This window comes from Hibiscus syriacus, unplaced genomic scaffold (assembly GCF_006381635.1).
Source record: "Hibiscus syriacus cultivar Baekdansim isolate YM2019G1 unplaced genomic scaffold, ASM638163v2 tig00112184_pilon, whole genome shotgun sequence".
In the NCBI taxonomy this organism is placed as follows: Eukaryota; Viridiplantae; Streptophyta; class Magnoliopsida; order Malvales; family Malvaceae; genus Hibiscus; species Hibiscus syriacus.
In genome coordinates, this window is record NW_024063265.1 from 94609 (window position 1) to 119904 (window position 25296).

At 33.6% G+C, this 25296-nt stretch overlaps 3 protein-coding genes, 1 non-coding gene and 1 pseudogene across 4 annotated transcripts; 2 read left to right on the forward strand and 3 right to left on the reverse strand.

Annotated features, from left to right (window-relative positions):
- The first annotated feature begins 1240 nt into the window (after positions 1-1240).
- Positions 1241-5854, forward strand: LOC120175300 (annotated as a pseudogene).
- On the forward strand, positions 4609-4681 carry TRNAK-CUU. The gene has a single exon. It is a non-coding gene; the product is annotated as a tRNA-Lys (tRNA).
- A 274-nt stretch (positions 5855-6128) lies between the features above and the next one.
- Positions 6129-6595, reverse strand: LOC120175299 (zinc finger protein ZAT10-like). Its single transcript, XM_039181957.1, has one exon. It carries the CDS (start codon positions 6563-6565, stop codon positions 6215-6217), a length of 351 nt encoding a protein of 116 aa, XP_039037888.1. The 5' UTR covers positions 6566-6595; the 3' UTR covers positions 6129-6214.
- A 1542-nt stretch (positions 6596-8137) lies between these two features.
- Positions 8138-11915, reverse strand: LOC120175297 (interferon-related developmental regulator 1-like). Its single transcript, XM_039181956.1, has 13 exons — positions 11647-11915; positions 11212-11386; positions 10927-11007; positions 10490-10572; positions 10280-10395; positions 10072-10182; positions 9798-9907; positions 9106-9418; positions 8945-9022; positions 8809-8859; positions 8623-8709; positions 8337-8414; positions 8138-8251 (listed from the first exon to the last, which is right to left on the reverse strand). The coding sequence occupies exons 1-13, from the start codon at positions 11654-11656 to the stop codon at positions 8201-8203; spliced, it is 1344 nt and encodes a 447-aa protein (XP_039037887.1). The 5' UTR covers positions 11657-11915; the 3' UTR covers positions 8138-8200.
- A 9904-nt stretch (positions 11916-21819) lies between these two features.
- LOC120175293 lies at positions 21820-22449 on the reverse strand. The gene has a single exon (XM_039181953.1). The coding sequence runs from the start codon at positions 22447-22449 to the stop codon at positions 21820-21822; it is 630 nt and encodes a 209-aa protein (XP_039037884.1).
- Between the last annotated feature and the right edge of the window lie 2847 nt (positions 22450-25296).

Sequence of the window (25296 nt, forward strand, 5' to 3'; positions counted from 1 at the left end):
CAAACTAATCAAACGTCCGACGAATGGAGAAATTTTCTTCGAACATATAACACATATTATCATTCAAGGAAAGCCAGTTTATGAACAAAATTTAGGGTTAATATGTCTAATAATTATTTAAAGTTAAAATAGTAAACTGTTTGGTGGGGGATTGAGGTGGAGTTGGAAGAACTCAAAGAAGGTCTTCTTGTTTGCACCCCAAAGTATGCCTTTACCCATTGAGTAAAACAACTTTAATTTTTTTTGTTTTTAAATATACTTAACAAGCTTGCTTTATGAGATCTACCAGATTAATTATTCGGAATGCCTCGATCGCACTTCCGTCAGCCTTTTTCTTTTCTTTTTCTAAATTTTGTTTATTTATTCGCATCACTAGTTAACTATCTAACTACTGATTTAGAAATTCTTATATTTAATACATTACTTTTACTAAATTCAACATTACTTCCGTCTACTGATTTTTCAACTAATGATGATTTTACTAGTTAACTATCGTAAGGTTAACGTCACTCGTAAGGTTAACATTACTTCCATATAATCATATCCTAAAATCAGAGGCATTAGGACTAATGGAACCACGGTCCCTCTAAAATTTAAAAATATAATTAGACTCTTAAAATTTTAAAAAATTCAATTTCTCTCTCATAATATTTTTAAAAATTCAGATTAAATTTAAAATTTTTGAATATTTTTAATTAAACTCTCCAATATTTTTTAAAAATTCCCATCAAATCTCTCAAAACCTCAAAAATTTTAGTTTGGCCCCAAACTTTATTTTTGTAAAAAATGTAAACTTAACTCTTTAATTTTTTTTAAAATTTTAATGTAATCTTTAAATCTTTTGAAAGTTTAAATCCCTAAATTTTATGACCAAGTTCCACGATTAAAATAAAAACAACAAAAGTAGCTTACACGTGTAAGGAGTTCTCCAATTCACTTGCACAACACACCTTGTCCCTCCTCCACGCGAATAAAACCCCGTCTCCCCCCTCACACTTTAAAATCACTAATTAAAATCTCCATACTCCTTATGCTATCCTAAGCCAAACATTTCTCGTTTTTCCGCTCCCTCTTTGGACGCCAACGCTACTTTTCCCGCCCTTCCTTTTTCTTTTTCTCTCTGCAAATTCCAACTTTATAAAGAAAAAAATATTTTCAATTCCAATGTTTTTAAAACATAAATCCTAAACTGTCTGAGTTCTGATTTTTCATTTTAAAAAAAAAATAAATATATAATTGGAAGTAAATTTTTGGAGGAATTGGGAGGAGAGTGAGATTAAAGAATCAGACTGTGGAATTGAATTTTCTGAGAAGCCGGCAATGGTTGCTGCTGCCGTTTCCGCAGCGGTAAAACCCAAACAGCTCGGAGGAGGGCTTCCGCTAAACCAAAACGCGCCGCGGCCTCCGCTGTTGACCTCCGACCCCGACAATGCCATCACTCCTTGTCGTAAAAAATCCGGAAAGTTCACCTCTCGTTATATGTCAACGTCCTCATCAAATTCTTCCTCGCCTCCCACCAAAATCTGTCCTCTGACGTTATTTTCGACGAGGACTTCTCATTCGAAGGCCATGACCACGACAAAACGCACGACTCCATTGGCTAGCAAGCGGTCGCAAGCAGTGGAGAGGAGACATGCGGTGACGCCGCTGCCTAGTAATTCTTTGGATTTGAAAACTAGTAACGGTGACAACAGTAACAAATGTGATTTATCCGTTTCGTCTCATGGTGAGCCGTTTTCCTATAAGTGTAGGAAAGCTAAACCAGCTCCATCACCAAGCGCGGCAACGAAAGGGACGCCGGAGAGTGGAAGACAACGGTAGCAACGACTCCACGGAAAGGAACAGAGCAAGCGGAGCGGTGGCCGGCAAAGTTAAGGCTATCAAATTCGGTTACTAGTGGAAGCGTTGATTGCACCGACGAGAGGAAGAGTTTTAACCGTTCTGTTAACGGCAATGTAGTTAGGGCACTGCAGCTCTCCATGACTGATAATAGAGAAATAACAGCCGTTACTCCCGTTAAATCTAAGCCTCAATATGATCTCGCGGCTTCTGATACCGGAAGTGTTTCTTCTGGTAGTACTCCAGGAGCTCCAGAAAGTTCTTCCGTAGACGGTGATGTTAAGCGTGGGCCTCGGGGAATAATGGTTTCGGCTCGGTCCTGGCAAGATACTGCTAATCGTTTATGCCGGTCCGATCCTGGTTATCCGGTTCCTAAGAAAAATACAGCACGTTCTAAGCAAATTGTACGAGACAAGTACGGAACTGACAGTCCTTTGTCGTCTCCAAAAGGTGTATCGAACAGCAGAGGCCAATTATGGTCAATTCATTGGCCAGTTCGGCCTGCATCACCGAGTAAGCTTGGGTTGGGTGATAATTTGGTAAATAGGCCATCGATTTTGAGCTTAGTGGTGATGCTATTAAGATTGGAGAGAACAAAGTTTCGGATGCTCATTTATTGAGGTTACTCCATAACCATTTGTTGCAGTGGCGTTTTGTTAATGCTAGAGCAGATGCGACTCTGTCTTCCAAAAGGTCTAACACAGAGGTATTGACTTCGAATTTCTCTCTTGTTGTATTCAACTAAGTAGCTCGCTTTGTCCTATTGCTACCTTGTTGTTTGTATGCTTCAAGTTTGCATGCTGTACTGTTTCAACATTCATAGGTATTCCCTCTTAGTGTAATTTGGCAGCACAACTCGTAGCTGTTAATGTTGCATTCCATCACCTTTTGAGGATTATGGTTAAGATTTACTTTTATTATTATATAGTATCATGGTTTCATGTTATGTTAAATTGTGAGAAAGTTGCCTGGCTTGTCACAATTTATCTTGCCCATACTGCCTGGAATTTGAAAATTTTCATTAAAAAACTCTAGAACCTGGCCAACAAAACTGAGTTGAATTATGTGCTGTGGGAAAAAAAGTGTTTTCTTGTTAGAACTGAAACTATTCAGGCCACTTCTGCTAGAGCGCTTGGCATTCTGGCTTTTTGGTTATAATTACTTTTGTGGTGTAGAAATTCTGTAGCGTGCAAGCAGCAGGGTTGTTTTGTGGCTTAAAACGAGTTTGATCGTGTTAAAATATGATGAAGAATCCTTTGTCATCATGTTCGTATAACAGAAAAGTCATCAATAATACATGTACATCTATCTCTTTTTAACCATCTCTTGTTTCTCGGTTTACTAACAATTCAAGTTTTTCGATTATCTTCCTTGATTTTTTTTTTTGAAAATGATTATCTTCCTTGAAATTAGTAAAAATGAGGATGAATTCTTTAAACATGTTCCTATTACAGAAAAGCCTCCATAATGCTTGGACTACTACCTCAAAACTGCTAGAATCTGTTAGAGCCAAAAGAAATGAATTACAATTGCTGAGGCAAAATTTGAAGCTGATTTCCATCCTCAAGGGGCAAGTAAGAACGATAGCTCCCTACTAGATGTGTTTACTGTTGGCTTGATTTTTTTCTTTGTTTGTTTTAAGATTTCTGATTATTTTGTTGATCTTAACTCAATTGTTACTAGTTTTTCATTGTCTGCCATATCTTATTTGGATTGCATGTTTCAGTTCAAGAAATTGTGTGCTTTTTTATTTATAGCATATTATTTCATTGATAAGTGCAGATGATCTTTTTGGATGAATGGCTGTCCTGGACCATGATTATTGCAGTTATTTGTCTGGGGCTATCGAAGCTCTGACGGCAAGCACACTCCGCCTTCCAGTAGTTTGTGGGGCAAGAGTAAGTTCCTTATTCTGAAATTTGATCATTTCCTTTAAGCTTTAGCATCTCCGCTGTCAATGCTTTACTTTATGTGGGTCTTAAAAAGAAGGGGAGAAAACTTGCTTGTCGTCTTATTTGTACAGGCTGATATCCCAAAATTGAAGGAAGCAATATTTTCAGCAGTTAATGTAATGCAGGCAATAGCATCCTCCATATGGTCATTATTATCAAAGGTAAATCTTTCTTTTGTTGACCTCATCCCTTTTTCCTCCCCTTACCCTTCATTCTTTAATGCCCAAACTTCGGAGTTTCCTTTGGTCCCCTTTTATTTGCAGACTCATTTTTTCCTAAGCAGTAGTTTAGACAAAAGTTAATTTAATAATAAGATAGTGCAGACACATTCTTTGGCAACACCTAAAGGTTGATTAATCCTTTTTATTCTTGTGGGTATCATGCTCTCTATAATTAAAACGGTTTGGCCATGTATAAGATTTTCTTTCGTTACTGATAAATGTCTTTCTGAAGGTGTAGTTTGAAAGGAAGTGAAATTAGGTTAGGTACCTTTCCTTTCTAGTTTTATTTTGTATAGGCCAGTCAAAGGAAAGTGTGTAAATATGTATAAACGGTGTTTCGAATTTAGTCAAGGATTCTTAGTATATAAGCTTTGTATTTGGTTGCTTTCATTTTCATATAATGAATGATGATGGGTTTAGCTTTTGATGCACATCTTCTCTCATAATTAAACCTTTGATAGGTTTCTTATATGTGTTGAAACATGTTAGATTTTGCGTCTACTTATGAATAATGGGGATTGGGTAGGTAGGGTCTTTGGCTCGGATTAATTTATAAAATGATAAACAATAGTTATGCCTAGAAGTTCAACAACCAAGCCCGTCTAGCTCAGTCGGTAGAGCGCAAGGCTCTTAACCTTGTGGTCGTGGGTTCGAGCCCCACGGTGGGCGTTCTTATTTTTTTATCCTTTGTATAAAAGGCCTTGGTTTAATTCTTTTGTTCTTACTTTGACACCTAATCTTTCTGAATGATAAGCGGGCATTTGGTTGACTTTGTTAACCAGGTGGAATGAAAATAATCATCCATACGACAGGAACCAGATTATTATTTGGATAGTTTGTTTCCATGTTTTCTTAATTTTGTAGCCTTTATCAACAAATAGATCAACATTTGTCTTATGGTTGTTACCCTTTTCGTGCTCTGCATAGAATATTTTTCATCACCGTACATACCCACAATTTCAAGTATCGTATGAACATAAACCTTAGAGCTTGTCTGACACAGTGATGGACTGAGCGGCTGTCGTACTGTTGAAAATTTCAAATTCATATATATTTTAAATATTTTCGTTTTATTTTTTATTGATAATCTGTTTTCGGCCGCTAAAATTTTATAAGTTCGCCTAGTAACATAAAATTTTATGTTTGTAAAATCATTTAACTACAGCAGCTGATGAAATTGATATGGTGTTAGCTTTTAACGGCTTGTTTGCACAGAGTTGTACCAGTAGTAAACGTGATATAGGTTGATCAAATTGCACTTCTTGGATTTGTTCATTTGAATTTGAGATGAGTTAATTACAATAGATCTTCCCTTTAAAGCAGCTTTTATCGATTTTCATCGGTTCTCTATGCTTGCATGTAATTTCTGTCTTTTCTTCTGTGGTTAGGTTGCAGAAGTTAACACCATGGTGTCAGAAGTTAGAAATTTAAGCACAAACGAGCTTGCTTTACTCTATCGATGCAAACAAGTATTGCCAACAATTGCAGCCATGCGGGTAAATTTCTATTCTGGTGTGTTTTATTGGGGGTACATAAAACTCGTTTCAAAACTTATGGGTTATGTAATTACCAGGTGAAGGAATGTAGCCTTAGAACGCTCATTTTACAACTAAACCAGTTATCTCCCACCTTTGACAACAAAATTGTCTGATTTAAATTCAATACCAACCCAAATTATGATTCCAAAGGTAAGAAGAAAGGTTTCCATAGTTGATTGAATTTCACAAGCATGAAGATATGATATTATGGACTTTGTATTGAAACGTTAAAATGTAGTTTGAAAGGAACTATCCTTGGGTTAGGTACCTTCGGTTCTTATTTTGCATAGGCCAGTCAAAGAAAAGTGTGTACATATATATATATATATATAAATGATGTTGGACAATGATTCTTGGTATATATAAGCCTTTGTATTTGGTTGCTTTCATTTTTCATAAAATGAATGATGCACATCTTCTCTCATAATTAAACCTTGGATATAGTAATGGTAACAGATGTAACAAACTTGATTGAATGAAGATTCCCAATTAGCTGGAAACCATGAAATAATATTTGAACTAAAACAAAATTAATTGAACGATAGCAATTGAGAGAGTTGGGGAATTCTTCAAATGCTATATACAGGGTAAAGAATATTGGTTCAACAAATCAAAAAGAGGGAATGAGTAGTGTAATTTCCTCGAAAAAATTTCCAGTATTTGTTTAGTTGACTTCCATTTTGTGTGGAATCCGTATCACGAGACGTGGCTTCTTCAAAGGGTGTGGGCTTTCCACTTCATCATCACCGTCGGAAGCAAAGAAGTTGGTCCTCGAGAATTCCGGCAGAGGCGGCAGGTTCAGGTCGAAGCCCCTCTGGCTGGTACTACTGCTGGAGCCTAGTTTCTTAGATGTGGTCCCGCTGTTAGCTTTGCCACCTTCATAGTGGAGTCGCTTATGGCCACCCAAGGCCTGCCCCGTAGGGAAGCTTCTGTGGCAGATGGAACACCGGTGGGATCTACCGCTGGATGTGGAAGAGGTGGTCGTTGACGTTGAGCGGTCATCGTTGGCGGCCATAAGATTACGGTGGCTTCCAAGTCAACTACAAAAGCCGTCAAAATTCAAACGCGGTGGCAAATTGAGTTTGACCACTCCCCACAAACATACGCGACTAAGAAAAAGGAAACTCTCACTTCACTCGCTTCAACTTATCAAAATCTGTTAATAAGCTCTCCATCAAATTCCATCAAAATCGGTTAATATTTATAAAAATTGTATATTATTAATAATTAAAAAATATTACCTTCACCCAAGAATATTAAAAAGTATATGTATCCAATTATTTGTTTTACATTTTATCACATATTTGGGTTTAAACCTTACTTTGACCTTCACTCAAATTATAAAATTAAAAACCATGAATTATATTATTATTTTATAAATCATGGCACATGTCATTCCATGATTTTTATATATTTAATAAATTAATATTTTATTATTATAAAATGGATAACAATTATAAAAAAACGTGTGCACTACTAGACTTTTTAATAATTTAATCATAATTTATATATTCTATTAATTTAATCATAATTAAAAACAATTCAATAAATTAAACATAGATATTTAAAATTACATCAACTTAATCATTTTTACGGTATTTTCAAACTAAACAAGACTAACTAATCAAAGTAATAATTAAATAATTAGCTTCTACTATAAAGCAACAACAAATTATTATTAAACTGTTATTTATATTAAAAACTAAGAACAAATTAAAATAATACTTCTAGGAGAAGAATAAATATTAAATTGATAATATTTTTAAATATAAAGGGTTAGATTTACTAAACATTTTAGATTTAAGAACAAATTGATAAAATGTGTAAAATTTGAGGATTAAAATTATTATCATACAAATTCTATCTATGCAATAATAGCTTAATTAAACAGCTAAATTATAACTTTAAGAAAGAAAAAGAAGACCTAATTGTAACCAAACTAAGATTTGAGGCTTATTTCGTTATAGTGTTGCCTTGTTTGTTGAGAGGTACAGATAATCTCTGTGGTTGCTGGGAATTTCTATACTTGATACATAGTATCAATCTGTCATGAACCCGTGAAATTCACTTGATCGGCTTGCTTATTAAGCAGAAAGCTCAAAGAATTCAGCGGCGAAAATTTGAACTGATCCGATCTTAAAAGATCAACATAAATTCATATTAGTTTTAATTTGAAATAATTCAAACTCAAGTTGATCCCAAAATTATTCTTATTTCACATTCAAGATCATTGGTATTCCTGTTTTAGATCAACCAAAATTATTCCGACTACAAAGAAATTGCAAGTTCAATAAAAGAGCCACATTCAGTGATTTGAGGTCTCCTTTTATTGAAGCTGTGATAAGTAGGGCATCTGATGATATTCATCCCAGTTTTCCTATGGCTATCATTGGAAGGCTGATTGGTTTGTTAATGCAAAGAGATTGTGTTGTTATTTGCCATGTTTATAGCTTTCAGAGAAACATCATTAGTTCATTACAGGCCATGAATAAGGCTCTGATCAATTCATCATATGAATTTCAACTCAAATAATCTGTGTATAAAGCACAGAATGAGTATAATCAACGTTACACAATTGTATATTTATGAGCCATCAAAAATTTAAACCAAAATGGTACCTCCAGATCAGGAGTTAAGAATTTCAATCGGTTTATGAATCTTCATCACCAGCATTGACAGAAAAGTGCCCAAAGTTTCTATCCTGAATACAACAAAGAGAAAACAAACATTAACCAGGCAGGCAATTTTACTACTGGTTACATTTGGTTGTCCCCTGAAATGTTTACCTTGGATTGCATCCGCTGCTTGTTCAACATCTGGGTTCTTGCTTTGCTGATCACTGAATTTGGTGATTTGTACATTCTCTGTACCATAGAATCCGAATAAATCAATATTGATTTCATATCTTTGGGTAATTCGAGACATGCATATATCAACCTAGAATCTAGTGACGGGATAACAAGCTTTAAGAGGTATGATGGCGTAATAAATTATAGACCTAAATCTTACAACAATAATCAAAATATTATGAAATAATTGAAAGACAAAACGCTCTACATGGTTACAACCAACCTTTTGACCGTTGGATATATGCTCACTGCCTAGAAGATTCCTTCTTTTTGGTGTAAAACCAAAAACATCTTGAAGAAATTCATTTTCCTGCACAAGTGAAACAAGATATGCCAATCTTAATCAACCAGAAAATAAAACACGAGCATACTGTATCAACAAGTGTCAGCTTCACAAAACAAGGCCGACCTGCATGTGTTTAGTGAAACCTCCACCAAGAAAGTGCTTCAAAAAGTTCAGCTGTCGCATTGAAATTTTATAAATTACTTTGAAAATTCATGGCACATAACTCAGGAAACTAGAGAATTAGAAGAGGAAAAGAAACCTGAATCAACTGAGACCATGTTGATGTCTGCAGTGAATCCCCACCAATTTTCAATGATGTCTCAGGACAATAACCATCCTAACATTACCGAGATAATAAACATTAACATGAGATGTCCAAGAATTGTAAGTCATGAAAATGAAAGACAACAATATTAGTACCTCAAGGAACTCCAAAACATCCTTAAACAAATTCCTCTGGTTGTTCAGATCTTTCTTGGCGGAACCTTTCCCACCAGCTTCCACAGAGAGGCCTCTGACTTGATTCAGAATTTTCCCCCTCAGTCCTTGTATATGTGAGAATCCTTCTTTAGATTTATTTCCTTCGGATATTGAGCCATCATTGGAACCTTTAGCTTCAGCAGCAAACTTCTCCAAGCTTCCCATCTCAAAAATTACTGCCAATGCTTCTCCAGCAGCAATGCGAACCAATCGGTCATCCTTATCTAGCAGAGTGGACAAATATGCTATGGATCTGCATAATTTACCACGATTGATCAGTCTCAGCCCATTATATGGTGGAAGCATCAAAGTATCACAAGGTTTTTTAACATCCTTTTCTGAGATTTAAACCCAACAGTACGTTCAATAACCAAAATATATATGAAGAGAATTTAAGACTACAACCAAAAAAGAAAAAAGAACACCAAAGCAGTGGATCCAGAAATTTGGGGTCCAAGAATTTTAATACTCTTTTTTTAATAAAATGGGTAAGCAAAATTTTTATTTTTCTTCTCCCCTTGATATATGAACTATATTTAAGAACTTATCCAAAATAATGGATGCACTGGGACCCCTATGGGGCCAAGTGCATCCGCCCCTGGAACAACATATGATCCATAGAGTTCACTCACTCTTGCCAGAGTTTGGGACTGAGTCTCCAGCCATCCATGGTTGTCAAAAGGAACGACCAGGCAGATACAACTGCTGTTATTACAGCAGAAGAAGGTTTGACAGTAACAACCTACAAGTCGAGCAGAAACAATCAATTCTCAAATAAAGCAAATAATGAAGCATAAACACATAATCATGCTTTGATATTGACAAGATAGACGCAATAACCAATTCACTGAACCTCAATACACTATTGGATGGTTTTTTTTAATTAATGAAAATCAGGATACTTGCATTAGAGCCTAGTTTAGGATGAACTGTTTGCCACATAATTTGCATTGATTTTTCTGTTTCCTCTGGATCGACCCCCCCAACAAAAGTGATGATAGCCAAGCACTCCAGTAACTATAACAGGTAACCAGGTAATGAGAAACAACTGATTGAGAATCATAGTACAAAAGATATTAGAGATAGAACAAATTCAATTAAACTTCTTGCATACCGAAGCTATCTTAGAAGATTCAGAACCAGATTTAGAGGCCTGTGAAATAGGAGTAATTGATTCCTCCAATATTTCCCGTGCATTATCTCCAGGACCAACAGTTAAAGCCAACAAACCTGCAAAAAGAAATTTATCAGCTTGAATACTGAAGCCTTGTGGTCTCTTCCATGCATGTGTGCACTAGAATTTGCAAAAGCTTTCAAAACTAACCAATGACATGGGAAGCTAAAGATATCTCTTTGCTGGACCCCTTTTTGATAGAATTCAGACACTGGTGCAGTAATGTAGCAAACCTGAACAGCCAAAGATAATACGAACATCAGAAGCACGTAGATCCAAGTACTCAAACCATATGTTTTAAATCATAAGAATCATTTTCACCCACAGCCACAAATGTGCTTGGCAATAGAAAATAACAATCTAATGCTATGTATGCAATCTGAAGTATGATTAACAAATAAATCCTGCCAAAAGAGTGATATTCCCAATTTTCAGCGCCCCAATGTTTTATCCAATTAATGAATTTTAGCCACCCAATCACAACTCCATGAAATCTCATGGAGCCATGATCCTAATACATTGGGCAATTCTTGCAATAAAATAAATCAAAATCATGATTAAGAAACACTTAGAAAAGATCAACTTACTTCTTCTCCACAAACTGACGCTGCAAGTCACTGTTGAAAGCCTCAATAATTGAGGACAATGCCTTCTCTCGGGTAGAACCCCTTCAAAAAAATAGGCGAAAAACACCAATTGAGCAACATCCAACTCAAAAGCATAATAATTCACAAAATTTTGAGAAATCTACAAAACATAGCTAACCAACCAAAAAATTCTTCCCTAATCACATTAACAATGATATTTTAGGAATGCATCAAAATTTCATCCAAAACATAAATAAAGAAAAATATCAAATAACAGTATCTGACCTCTTTTCGTATAAAGCATCCACAGCTTCATCAAGTAAACTATCCTTATTAAGTTCTACTTCTTCAGTACCAGAAACCGACATTCGATCCGATCGCATGGTCGAAGATGAACTTATACTATTACAACTATCATCGTCACTATCTAACATCGCCATATTCTTACGCTGAGTTTTACCTGCCAAATTCATATAATTCCTTTTATCCAGTTAAAAAACCCTAAATAAAATAAAAATAAAAATCGACGCTAAACACCCCCAAAACAAACCATAGAAGATTGCTCAAACGTAACTCGGCCAATCAATTAATAATTTAATATTCATAGCAATATAGAAAGATAATACCCGGTTGAAAAACTAAAATAAAAAAAGTTCATCAAATTAATTGGCATAAATTACCGAAACAAAAGAAAAAGAAATTTGGAACAAAATTTCTTACGTTTACCCATGTTGGTGATTACTTCTCCGCCGCCGATTTTAATATGTCAGAAACTACAATCTTGACTAAAAAGCTGAGAATGAGATGCCTTTGAAATTAAACAAAGATCAACAAAACGAAAAACCGAACAAGAATCCAAACAGAACACAAAAGACGACAACAAAAGTGAATCGAAGGACGATACAGCCATTAAATTGATATACGGAGATGAAAACCTTCTGGATTATAAAACCAAGGAAACGAATCGGACGTTAAAAATATTAAGGAACCCTAATTATATAAGAAGAATTTGAGAATGGTTTAAACGTGGATTTGGGAATTTGGTGACCGCGCGGCCTATGACGTGGCAGCTTGGTAGCCGTTTCTTGGGGCTGTCGGTTGCACGCGCCGAGTGAGACACCAGGCGAGCGTAGGAATAAAGCAATTGGTATCAGTATCAGACACGTGATTTAGCCAATTTTTAAACGCTTAAAAGTCCAGTTGTTCTTAACTATATCTCTTTTATTGAGTTATTAATTTTTTTGAAACATTTTATTCCTTAATTTTAAAATTTATTCGTATTATCTATTAGGATCATACACGTGATTTAGCCAAATTAATTTTTTTGTTAAATAATATTATTTAATAATATTAATACAAAAGAGCTCTGAACAATACATAGATTGGTTAAGTGAATATACAGTTGTAGACGTCTCTTTGTATTTAAGATGTTGATGCTTAGGTGAATATACAGTTAGAGTGAAGCTTAAGGTTGAAAGATAGGAAATTTTTAAACCCGAGTTTCGACTTATAGCAGATTCAAGAATAATTTTGAGGGTGAATACATATATATTAACAACATAAAATTATTATATGGGATAGAAATAATTAATAAAATAAATAAACATTTGAAGAAAATTTTAATTTGACTTGAGATTTTAATAGATTCGCCACTGGATCGAACCCGATTAAAGTTGTCTAAAAGTTTAAGTAGATACACCATACAGTAAGAATAGTAAAATTTATTGTGTGGACTCTTGGAATGGTCCAATCATATGCTAAGCTGAAAAGATTAAAGCTGGAGCTGTAAGAGTTCAACCAATCATAGAAGGAATTTAGAAGTACAAGTCACCCTTATGATATGTCGTCGAAGGAAAGAGTCTTGACACAAGTTTATAATAGCTTTGGCTAAATTGTGTACTTAGTTATAGATATTGATTCAAATTCTAATTAGAAATTCAATTAGATTTTATTGTAAATTTATTAGTTAAACATTACTTGATAATTAAACTTTTTAGTTAAAAAATTTTATTCTATTAGGATTTTGAGTGACCAAGTATTTGATTCTATAAATAAAGAGTATGTCTTAACCTTTAGAATTAAGAGAAAAATATTTTAAAGAGATGTAATATTTCTGTAATCTCTGCAAGTTTTGAGATTTACATAGAGATAGTTTTGTATAGATATTGAGGGAGTAATTTGAGATACTATAGGTTTTGGTATTGTAACATCCTCAATATCAGGTTAGTGACTAAATTAAAATATTTCAGAATTTTTTAGTTAAAGTAGATAAATTAAAAGGTTCGAGGACTTATATTGTAAATTTGGTATAGAATTAAATATCAAAGAAGGAAAAATGGAAGGGCAAAATGGTAATTTGACAGTAAGATAATTATTGAGTGGGGTTATATATGTTACGCGTGGGAGATGAAGGGGTAAAAGGGAGCTTTCTAGAGTTCTCTTCTTCATCTTCTTTCAGTCGTGAACTCAAGCTTGAGAATGTGAGTTCTCTGGTTAGTTATTTATTCATTGATTTAAGTTGGGTTTATGATTCTTAAGTACTAATTAAGCCTAAGGAAAGCTTAAGTTAGCTTTAAAACAAAGAATGAAAGAGTTAGAAGAGATTAAAGTTAAAGAGTTTTTGAATGAAATCTTAAAAAAAAAAGTCGATAAGTTAAATTGGAGGCTAAATTTGACTTGTCATAGGTGTAAATAAGAAATTATAAATGTTAGAACGAAGTTTGGATTATATGAAAAATTTAGTGAGATTCTTAGTTTTAAGAATTTGGATGATATATGGACGATAATAAGGAGTAGGAATGATAGAAGTTAGTTAAAGTGTTGATAATTGAGTTTGGTGGTATGAAAGAAGCTTTATATATGAAAATTTAGTGAAGAGTAGATGATTTTCTGGTAAAACAGCCTGTTCTGGGCAAAGGGGTACCGATACCCTATGAATGGGTACCGATACCCTAAGATCAATTTTGAAGAACATCTTCATGAGGTATCGATACCTAAAGGAGGAGTATCGATACCATAGGTACCGATACCATCAGTTAGGTATCGATACTCTGTAAACATCGAGTTTAAATTGTGTACTGATACTCCAGTGGTGTATCGATATCCTTCTAAAGGGAAATATTAATACCATATATGGGGGTACTGATACCACCTTGGGGAAAAATGGAAATTATGTTCATTAAGAAATTAAGGATTGAATTATGATTATTGGAATGTATGATATGTAGATATCGAGCACGAACAAGTTCCGGAGCGATCGAAAGGTTATAATTGATCAAGAAGAGAAATTAAGCCATTGGAGTAATTGATAGCAAGTGAGGCCAAGGAGAGTGCATACTATAGATGTAGTTCAAAGGAATTATGACTTGTGATAAGTCTATTCCTATGTTAGTATTTATAGCATAGTAATTATGAACATGCATACATTATGATTATTATAAATATATGCATAAGTTATATATGTTTATAGTATTTGATAATGGTATATGATTCACATGAATAGATGCAAATATACATGTTATATGATATGAGATGGATAATTATATGTACATGAGATATGTGATAAAAGGAAAGACATATGTGAATACAGGAGAAATGATACAAATATATGAATATGTGAAGAATAACAATAATGCCCATGTTTTGTGATATGAGAGCTCGGGTATAGTTGGCATGCCAAGAGTCGAGGGTTACATAGGTCCTTCGGGACATTTCATAGTGGTCCTTCGGGACAAATTCATATGTCCCTAGTGGGACCCCATACGAGCTGTGGTGACAGCATGAGTGCACAACCTCAATGTACTCGCATGCCTTAAGTTCTCAGAATATGCATGTGCCTATAAACAATATAAAGAGTATGTATATCTTTTATATGATATCATGTAATATTGATTATTATGAATCATATGTAATGTAAGGCAATCATGACATGATAGTGATGATCTGAGTTGAATAGTTGCATTGCATGTTTACATTTATAAGAAATGTATTATGATAGTTTTATGCCTTCCTAAGTCTATGACTTAGCGTGTAAGCGTTTTTACACGTAGGTTCTGAGGAGCAAGAAGATCAAGAATATGATTTGCAGGGCAGCATAGTTTCACTCGAAGATCAGATCATTAATACTTTATAAAGTATGTGTTTGTGTACTAGAAATGTTGGTATGTACACAAAGTTATTAAGTATATGAGCTCTGATCAGTTTTTGTAATATGTCGAAGGTTTTATGTAAATTATTAACTTATTTTAATGAAAGTTTGAAATTTTCATGATTTTATATGATTTAAAGGTTTTGATTAGTTAATGTGACACCTCAGATTCGTATCCGGGTCGAGTTCGGGTTGGGGGTGTTACAGGTATAGATACCAAATTTTATGATATATGAGATATCATATATTTGTACGCTTCGTGATTTCTACGTTTATAATTGATTATTATTCTTCTCACTCAAGGTCGAATCACATTAAATCTTTAGTTATTTTTTCGCACACAAATTCCTAACAAGTGGTCTCATAAGCCATGGTGAATTATGATATTTAAGAGGAATTTGTTCCTACAGATTTAGTAACGATATTAGAGGAATTTGTTCTTATAGATTTAGTAGCGGTATTATAGACACACAAGAGAAATTTTGTTGCAATGAGTTTTTAGTTACATGAGAGTAATTCTCGATCAATCCAACGGTACTTCGATGGATATTACGTAAGATTTAAAGTCGCTGAATACTTGAATATGAAGCTTCAACTAATATTTGACTTACTTAAAAATTGAAATTGTTGAAGATTCAAAGACAAATTTTTTAATAGAATTTGTGTCAAGGGATTCTAATTAGAAAATAAGTTGGAATTTGTTATAATTCTACTAGTTAAAGATAACTCAATAATTAAGTATTTTATTTAATAGTTCTTATGAAACAAAGATTCTTGGTGATTAAATATTTTACTCCAAAATAGAAAGTATGTTTTAGCCTTTACAATTATGAGATATAATTATTTTGGAGAGATGTACTCCTTTTGTAGTCTCTGTAACTTTTGAAGTTTATGTTCCACGGATGAATTTTGTAGAAATATTGGGAGAACAATTTGGGATACTTTGAATTTTGATATAGTTATCAAACATTAAGATACATGTGATATCATGTATTTGTACACTTAGTGATCTCTAAGTTAATAGTAGATTAGTATTCCTCTCATCATTGGAGGTAGGCAAATCCAAACCACATTAAATTCTATTTTTTTTTGTGTCTTATTATACGTTGATGTTGCATTATTTATTTTCTGCTTACAAATTCCTAGCATAATAAAATTTAGATATTTTTTATTTAAGCTATAATTTTATGCAACTGTGAAAAAGGATTAAATCGATCAAAAATAAAATTTAAGAGATTTAATATTAATATTATTTTAATATATTTTATATGAATAATAATATTATTTTATTATATTATGTAAATATATTATTAAATACCTTAAATATCAATAAATATAAACTATTCTAATATTATGAAATAATATTATATTAAATTAATGGATTAAATAATTTTTAAGGATTAAATTAAATAAATTTAAAAATTAAGAGACATAAAATAAATTATTTTAATATATTAATTTAATATATTTAATATTAGTAGTATTTTAATTTATTATTTTGATATTAATATTAAATATTTTATTTATATTAACTACAATGATAAACACATTATAATATCAAAGAAATAATTTATACTTTAATATTATATATGATATTATTAAAATGACAACTATAAATATAAATAGTAAAATAAGTATAAAAAATGAAATTTCCAAACGGTGTGGTTGAACCTAGTCCGATTAAACCCCTAAACACCTCTCTATATTGCCTACTTCACCGTTATATATATATTAGGATAAATTATATCATTGATCACTTAATTATTGTTTTTTTTTATTTTGATCACAATTTTTAAAATTTTATCAATCAAGCCATCCAATTATTTAAACACATTCAATCAAGTCATTTCCCGTTAACAGTTAACGGAAGTACTGACGTGACAGTTAATAAAATGATATAATTACACATTTGGTTATCATATTTATACATTCTATCAATCTAGTCCCAATTTAATTTAAAAAATTTAATCCTCTAATCATATGACAACATGTGTCACCATCTGGTTGGAAGAAAAAATATTATATTAAAAATTAAAATTATAACAAAAACTCTCGAATCAAATTATGACTTGTATCATTATTAGGGATAGGCATGGGTTGGGTTAAATTTTCAGTCAACCTGACCCGACCCAAAAATTATACATCCTCTACCTAAACCCAACTCGACCCAAAAGATATACACACTCCATCTGACCCGAACCTGACCTGACTTTTTGAAATAAAATCTGAATCCGACCTGAAATAATATATTTATTAAAAAATATTATTTTTATTCAATAAAATAGGGATTTAATTGAGAAATAATATATGGAGTGACATTATTGCAATTATCCCTAAATATAAAGGTAAAATTATATGTTTTTCTTTGGTCGGGTCGGGTATTTTTCACTCTAAACCAGAACCCGATCCGAACCTGAATTTAAAAAAAATTCAATTCGATTAGGTCGGATCGGGTTGAAACTCGTCGGATTTGAGTCTCATGCCCATTCCTAGTCATCATATGATTAGAGGATTAAATATATTGTATTAAATTAAATTAGGGCTAAACTGATATAATGTATAAACATTGATAACCAAATGTGTAATTATACTAATTTTATTAACTGTCACGTCAGTACTTCCGTTAACTGTTAACGAAAAGTGACTTGATTGAATGCATTTAAATAATTGGAATACCTTATTGACAAAATTTCAAAAATAGTAGTCAAAATGAAAAGGTATTTAAGCGGTCAATAGTATAGTTTACCCTATATATTATAAATATAAAAAATAAAAGAAATGTTTAATTTTATTGAACAATTTGGTCTATTTGAACGAGATATTAGATTTTTAATAAGATTAAAATTTTTAAAATTTAATATTATGAATGAAATAAATTAAATTGGGAGGGTCGCTTTCATAATAATTTTTTGTAGCGCTTAATCCTGATTTATTGGTCAATTAAAAAATGATTATTTTTCAATGAATTTTATAAATAACGTCGTTGATTAATAAAAAAGTAACTAATATTGAACAGAAATTATAAATAAAAAACGGAAATATAATAAACTATTTTGATTTTTTATCAATAAATATTTATTTATTTTTTGGTGGAGATTTTTTTCGTTTCAAGATTAATGAAATATATAAAATTTAAAAAGTAAAATAATTCAATTTAAAATTAAACTCTTTCCATATAGTAGTTATCTTCAAATAAATATACATTTTAATGGACTTTGAAAAGCATAGTTATAAGATGAACCCTAAGAATCTTTTAAAATAATATTAATCTAGACTGATCACACATTTAAAATGACCTAAGTTCTCTTCATCTTCTCTCTCACCACCCACAATCACTGTGTATCCTTTTCACTTTGAAGTGAGTCATCCATGGCTGATAAACGAGTGGAGTTTTTGATAAAAGGTGAAGTATGTGAAGAATCCGTGTTCAGGTGGTACAACGACGCATGTACAGGAAAACCTGGCAAGAGAAGTGAACTTTCATCAAAAGCCAAAAAACATCTTTCTGCCATGGGATGGAATTTCTGGCATGCTCCGAAGAACGGAAGACATGAACTCCGGTATCAATCGCTGGAAGGAAAAGTTTATTATACACTCAAAGCGGCTTGCAAGGGCTATATCGACACGATATCAGTGGCCGGGAAAGAAAAAAAAGGGGTGGCCGATGGGAACTTGCAGCCCAAGCAACCATTAAAAAGAAAGTTTGTTTCTGGAAAATCAAGCTTTTGCTGAATCTATTCGGCCCCAACCACAACAAAGAGAAACATAGTTGAAAAAATAAGAGAATAAACGTTGTATCGAAAAAATATCAGGGACAGGAGGAGAAGATATACGCTTTGCGCCTGGAAACTTGGATACCAAGCAACAATTGGAAAAGAAAACTTTATTTCTAGAAAATCAAGCTTTTGATGGATCTTTTCTTCCCCAACCATCAAAAAGAGAAAAGAAGTTGAAAAAACAAGAAAATCAAATCAAGCCTCGGTTGATCAAACAATCGAGTACGAGAGGGTCCGGTACATAATTCCTCTCAAGGTAATCCTAAAACCATTCTCTCTTGGTTGATAGATAACAAAGTGGTTTCAAATCTGGGAAAAGTGTATTACCGCAATAAAGCAGGGATGCCATTGAAGAAAGGAAGGATAACTCGTTCTGGTATTCATTGTGACTGTTGCTTGAAAGCTTTTTTCTCTAACTGCCTTTGAGGCTCATGCTGGTAGTAGCAACCATGGGCCAGCAGCTAATATCTTCTTGGACGATGGCAGCGGCAGGTCCCTTTCCTATTGTCAAAGGCAAGTTCGTGATTCAATGGAGAGTTCCAAGGTAGAGAGCCCTACAAACGAGATGAAGGACGATTCAAATCCTCATAACAGGACGATGTTTGCTCTGTTTGTTGTGATTGGGGAAAGTTGATTTGCTGTGATCGTTGCCCTTCTGCTTTCCATGCGAATTGCTTAGGTCTCAAGGAAGTTCCAGATGGCGACTGGTTTTACCCTTCCTGCTGTTGTAGCATTTGTTGTATTGGATCTTTAAGCAATGACGATAGTTTTCATGCTTGTCAACAATGTGAGCGTCAATTTCATGTTGGATGCTTGAGGCAGAAGGAATCAAACAAATCAAGTGGTTATCAGACTGAGAAGAACAATTGGTTCTGCAGCCATAGCTGTGAAATTATCTTTTCTGTCCTGCAAAACTTATGGGAAAGCCAATTCTGTTGGGGAACAATCTGAATTGGACATTATTGAAGACCGATGCCTGCTCCAATCGCTATACCGATCATGGTTATGGCCTGGATTCTTCTGGAGAGATTCACAGTAAGTTGAATGTTGCACTTGATGTGATGCATGAGTGTTTCGAGCCTAGTAGCGATGTTTACACCGGGAGAGAGATAGTTCAAGATGTGATTTTCAGCAAAGGATCAAAGCTGAAACGATTGAATTTCAATGGATTCTATATTGTGATTATGGAGGAAAATGATGAAATGGTTTCGGTGGCTACCGTGAGGGTCTATGGCGAAACGGTGGCCGAAATGCCCCTTGTTGCCACCAGGTTCAGCCACCGACACCGCAGTATGTGTCGAGTTTTGATCGACGAACTTGAAAAGAATCTAGAGAAATTGGGGGTGCAGAGGCTAGTTTTACCTGCAGTGGCTGGTGTGATGGACATGTGGATTACAAACTTTGGGTTTTCTCGGATGACTGGTGAGGAAAGATCAAAATATCTGCAGTATACATTCCTAGATTTTCAGGGCACCATAATGTGCCAAAAAACCATTGAAAACAGAGTTGTGAAAGACTGATGTATCATATGCCTACTTTTCAGAAGGTTCAAGTATCTTTCCATGTATGTTATTTTGATACCGAGTTTCAATCTTCTATTCTTATTTCAAATTTGACGTTAACTGGAATTCCGTTGTCGTATGACGGACTGTTCTGAACCGAATCGGTGGTTGATGGTGCAGCTGCTTACTGATCAAGGTCCAATTCTAACTTTTAGATTGAACTGTCTTATTATAGAGATCTGAACAGTTTAAAATCCCTTAGCTTCTCCTTTTTCTTCATTTGTCTGTCATAGCTAATTTTGATTTGAAAGAAAGAGGGTTTAGGCACGAGACTGATGAACTACAATTGCAGATTCATATAATGAGGTCAATGGTAAGAACATTTATGCAGAAAGAAATGTGTGTAAAAATATTATAAAGGCGTGAGATATGCCAGGTAAATCCAACACATTCGATAGCTCGAACTTGACTCGATAATGAATAGTTTTTAACAGAACGCAAGAATTGTGGATCATTGCCTATGTATATAGTTCATGGCAGCAGTCAATACACAGCTGAGAGGTTGAAAGATATACCCAAACACAGCAGTCAAAACACAGCTGATATACCCAAACACGGTATTTCAAATAAGAAAATACGTTAAAGTCATGCATTGATGAGTTTGGATATAATTAAGTTGTTAATTAGTCTGTTTATTTATGATTTGAATGTTTCTTTATAATTTAGTTGTTTATTTATGATTTTATTCATATATTAATGGGTTGTAATTGCAACTGTATATACAAAGAAACCGATAATTGTATGAATTGAAGAGTTAAAAAAAGACTATCTAAAGGAAGTGAGCAACATTCTTCATTTGATGGGCTTCTAACGTTGGACCAACAACCATGCATGTACCTATCAAAGTTCTTGAAAAAAAATTAATTTTTAATGAGTCAATGTAGAGGTTGAAGTTATGGATGAATATTGATTCAGTTGAGTTAAATGATAAAATTTTAAATTAATTTAATTTATGAGTGTTGGAACAAATGTAATAAATCATTGTCTTAAAAACGAATTCCTTCTAATCTGTGTCTAAACCCTAAACCTTTTAACCAATAGAATGATACAATAATTCAACTAGACATATTCATGGACTAAGCAAACTTGGCCGGACTTGAGCTCGAGTTTAGCCCGTAGTCGGACCGGCTCGAATAAAATTATTGAAAAACAAACATTTGGAATGCTCATGATCAAAATTACTTGAATAATAAAATGCCATAGAAAGCAACCTAAACTTCATCGTCTCGAGTAAACCAGCTCTTATGTACAAGAATTTACAACGAATTTTTCAATCCAACCCCAAGACAATGGAAGAAAATGAAAACAATTTACATGAAAAAAAGATCAATTCCAGAAAAAAGGACGATGAAATGATATTGTTGATAAAATTTCCCGAATGGTGATCATTTGTTGTGACTCAACCTTCTCACATAAACTTTCTTCTTACTGTAACTCCTTGTATTGAAGGAGCCGTATACCATGCAATACATGTAAACAGTATCGAAACCGATCTTCCGAAGAACACCAGCAGCAACAAAATCAAAACTAGGATTGCTGGTACATAGTAAGAAGGCCGCCTCCGTTGATGCAGCTCCAAATTCCACGAGAAGCTCTTCTTTTTCCTCTTCTGGTCAATAAATGATTGCAATCCCGATGGTATCTTCTTGATTACTTGTTTCCCTTCGACTGAGTCTTGGACCGGGTGTTTATCGAAGATCTCTGAATGATCTCGGGTTGTGTTACAATCAACAATCTTATTTTTTGCTTCTTCTTTCTTGTCTTTGATCTTCACCACGATCGGTACGATATCCGTCGAGTTTTTAAACCTGAAACGAACCAATGATATGTCTTGTGAGCCTGTTTGTGAGTAAATCTTTTGCTTCTTCTCTTCGAGTTCGGCTAAAAGTGCGGAAAATTTGTCGAGGCCAAGATCGGCATACGGATTCCTGTCGTCTTTCTTACGGCCTTTACTCTTAAAGAAGCTGTTTCTTCTCGGTTTCTTTCGATCATCTTTGTCTTCATGATCGAAAGCGCCGCAGAAGAAGGGCTGAAACATCTGAAAGTGAGTTTTTTTTTCTTCTTTAAATGGAAGCAGAGAAAATTGAAAAGGAGAGGCAAATGACATAAAGGAAGGGTTGAGAAAAGAATAGATCCAAACGTATTCAAATTGAATGGTTTGAGAAATTAAACAAAAAATTCTTCCAAGTAATAGAAGTTTCCTTATGGATTTCGGTCTAGTTTGACTTGTTGAAGGTGGATAAATTTAAGGACAATTGGTTGAAGAACAAGCCTAGAAACGGTCCATCTTGGATTAATGTTTATCATGATTCACTTATCATCAAAACAATGATACAATGGTAGTGGATTATTATTACAAATCATAACAATAATTATCAACTAAAAAGACATCACCATAAAACTGAATTACATTGAATTATTATTATTATTATTATTATTATTATTATTATTATTATTATTATTATTATTATTATTATTATTATTATTATTATTATATCTAGGGATGTTCAAAAGTACCCGACACGAATTACCTGACTCGCCGACCCTGTGTAAAATTACATTGTATTTTGAAGGTAAATACTCGATTTTTTGGGGTCGGGACCCGGCCCGTTATTTTTGGCTGCTTTTTGGGTCGGGCCCGGGTCACAAAATTGTCTTTAATCGGGTACCCGCCTACCCGGTTTCCCTTTTTTATTTTATTGTTATTTTTATTTTAAATCAGATTTTTCATTTCTAATTTCAAAATTATTTCACCCTAACATTCTAAATCTCTATTTTTTTCAAATTATTTCACCTTAACATTTAATTATTTATAAATTTTTAAGTTTTAAATTATGTTTTTATGTGATTTTTTTAAAAATTAATATAAATTAAAAAAATAAAATAAAATGAATATTAATTAGGTATCCTTGACCCGAAAATGTGGGTATCCGAGTTTTACGGGTACCCGACTTACGGGTACTTGCCTCTTACGAGCCGGGCCACGGGCCAAACTTTTGTGACCCGAAGTTCCGGGTACAAAAAAAATGATGATACTCGGATTTAAACACCCCTAATTATACCAACGTTTGTATCTATGTATAGATGTGTAATTTTTTAACATTCAACGATGATGAGTTGGAAAGGCTGAGATACATAATTTCAGCAAATTCATGACAAAATTTAAATAAATAAATCTTATGTTTTGTAGAAAAGAAGAAGAAGAAGAATGTAGTATTAGCGGATATGCGTGCTAGAAAGATACTCGTTAACCCAAAACAAGAAGGGAATGGAAGAATAGTCAAAGGCTCGGAGTTTCCTAGGAAACATTTTTATGAAAACTACCACACAACCTTCGTAATAATCGATTTTCCCCCATCCTTTTTATTTGCGTTTATATATCCATGCATATTTAAAGATATTTTTATATAAATGTTTATATATTAATATTTAATTGTATGACAAAACACATTTATATTTATAAGTAGATTGTTGCATGCATAGAGATAAAAAGGATCTGTAATAATCTCAATCAACTTGTCGAACTGCAATCTTGCTGAATTCGACTGCGCTGGCATCTATACCAGCAAGCATGTATCTGTTGCTTATTTCTTTTGTCAATAAGCTTTACAAGATTCCCAACGCTCTCTTTATCTTGAAACAACATTCTTGGCACTGGAATGAAGGAAAAATAGCTCAACCTGGCCGGGAAAATCAAAAAGAAGATAATGATCTGCAAATTATAAAAGAGAAAATCGTTTCAGTGACCAAAATTCCCATATAATATACGATTTTAACTAACTTTTTCTGGATTTGCCAAAATGACCAACAAAATCGCAATGCGATCGCTAATTCGTAACGCGATCTCCATTATCGCAAATTCGCGTTGCATTTCGCGTTGCGATAGCTGAAAATCGCGTTGCGATGGTCTACAGTATCGTTGCGATTTTCCCAATTCGCAATGCGAATAAGTAAATCGCAACGTGAATTGGGAAAATCGCAATGCGATACTGACTATCACATTGCGATACTTACTATCGCAATGCGATAATACAAAATCGCAACGAGATACTGACTTTCGCAACGCGATAATACATAATCGCAATGCGATTTTCAAAGCGCCATTAGTATCATGACCAAGTATTTTATTTTTAAATTCCAAACACGAATATTAATATATTGGAACACTGAACCGTCCACAGTATATCCCGTAATCGCAACTCATAACCTAAAACCTAAAATCACAACTCAGTCCCATCTCCATCTCTCACTCTCTCACCCATCTCCGACGAAATCCGTCCCCATCTCCGGCGAAATCCGTCTATCTCCATCTCTCAGAGCCACCCTCACAATCAGAAATGGAAAATCAACCAAATCAACCAACGAGGGTTAGTTTTTTTAATTATTTTCTTTTTGAAATTTTTGCATTATTATTAGGTTTTTCATATTGAAATTGATGATAAGTTTACTGGTAATTTCAATAATAGATTAACCATTTCACTTAGATTGCTTATTAAATCAACCGAGAATCGCAACGCGAAATGCAAATCGCAACGCGATTTTAGTTTCGCGTTGCGATAGTCAAATTCACGCTGCGATAGTCATTTTCATGTTGCGATTTTCATTTTCAGAAACTATTCTTCTTCTGCAAATTGAAACTTGAATGAATTGTATTACTTCAACCAAAAAACAAAGACAAATACGAAATTCACAGTGTTGCAAATTTAAGTTTGAAGAATAAACTACTACTCTTTATGTTTATTATTGTTTTTGGTATATCTTCACAGTGTAGTTTTTTGTATATCTAACTTAGTATGTTTATTGTTTTTGTAGAACTTTTATTCGGCTCAATTTACCTTAAGAAATAAAGTCAGCCTGGCCAAAACAATTGCGTCGAAGCTTTCAC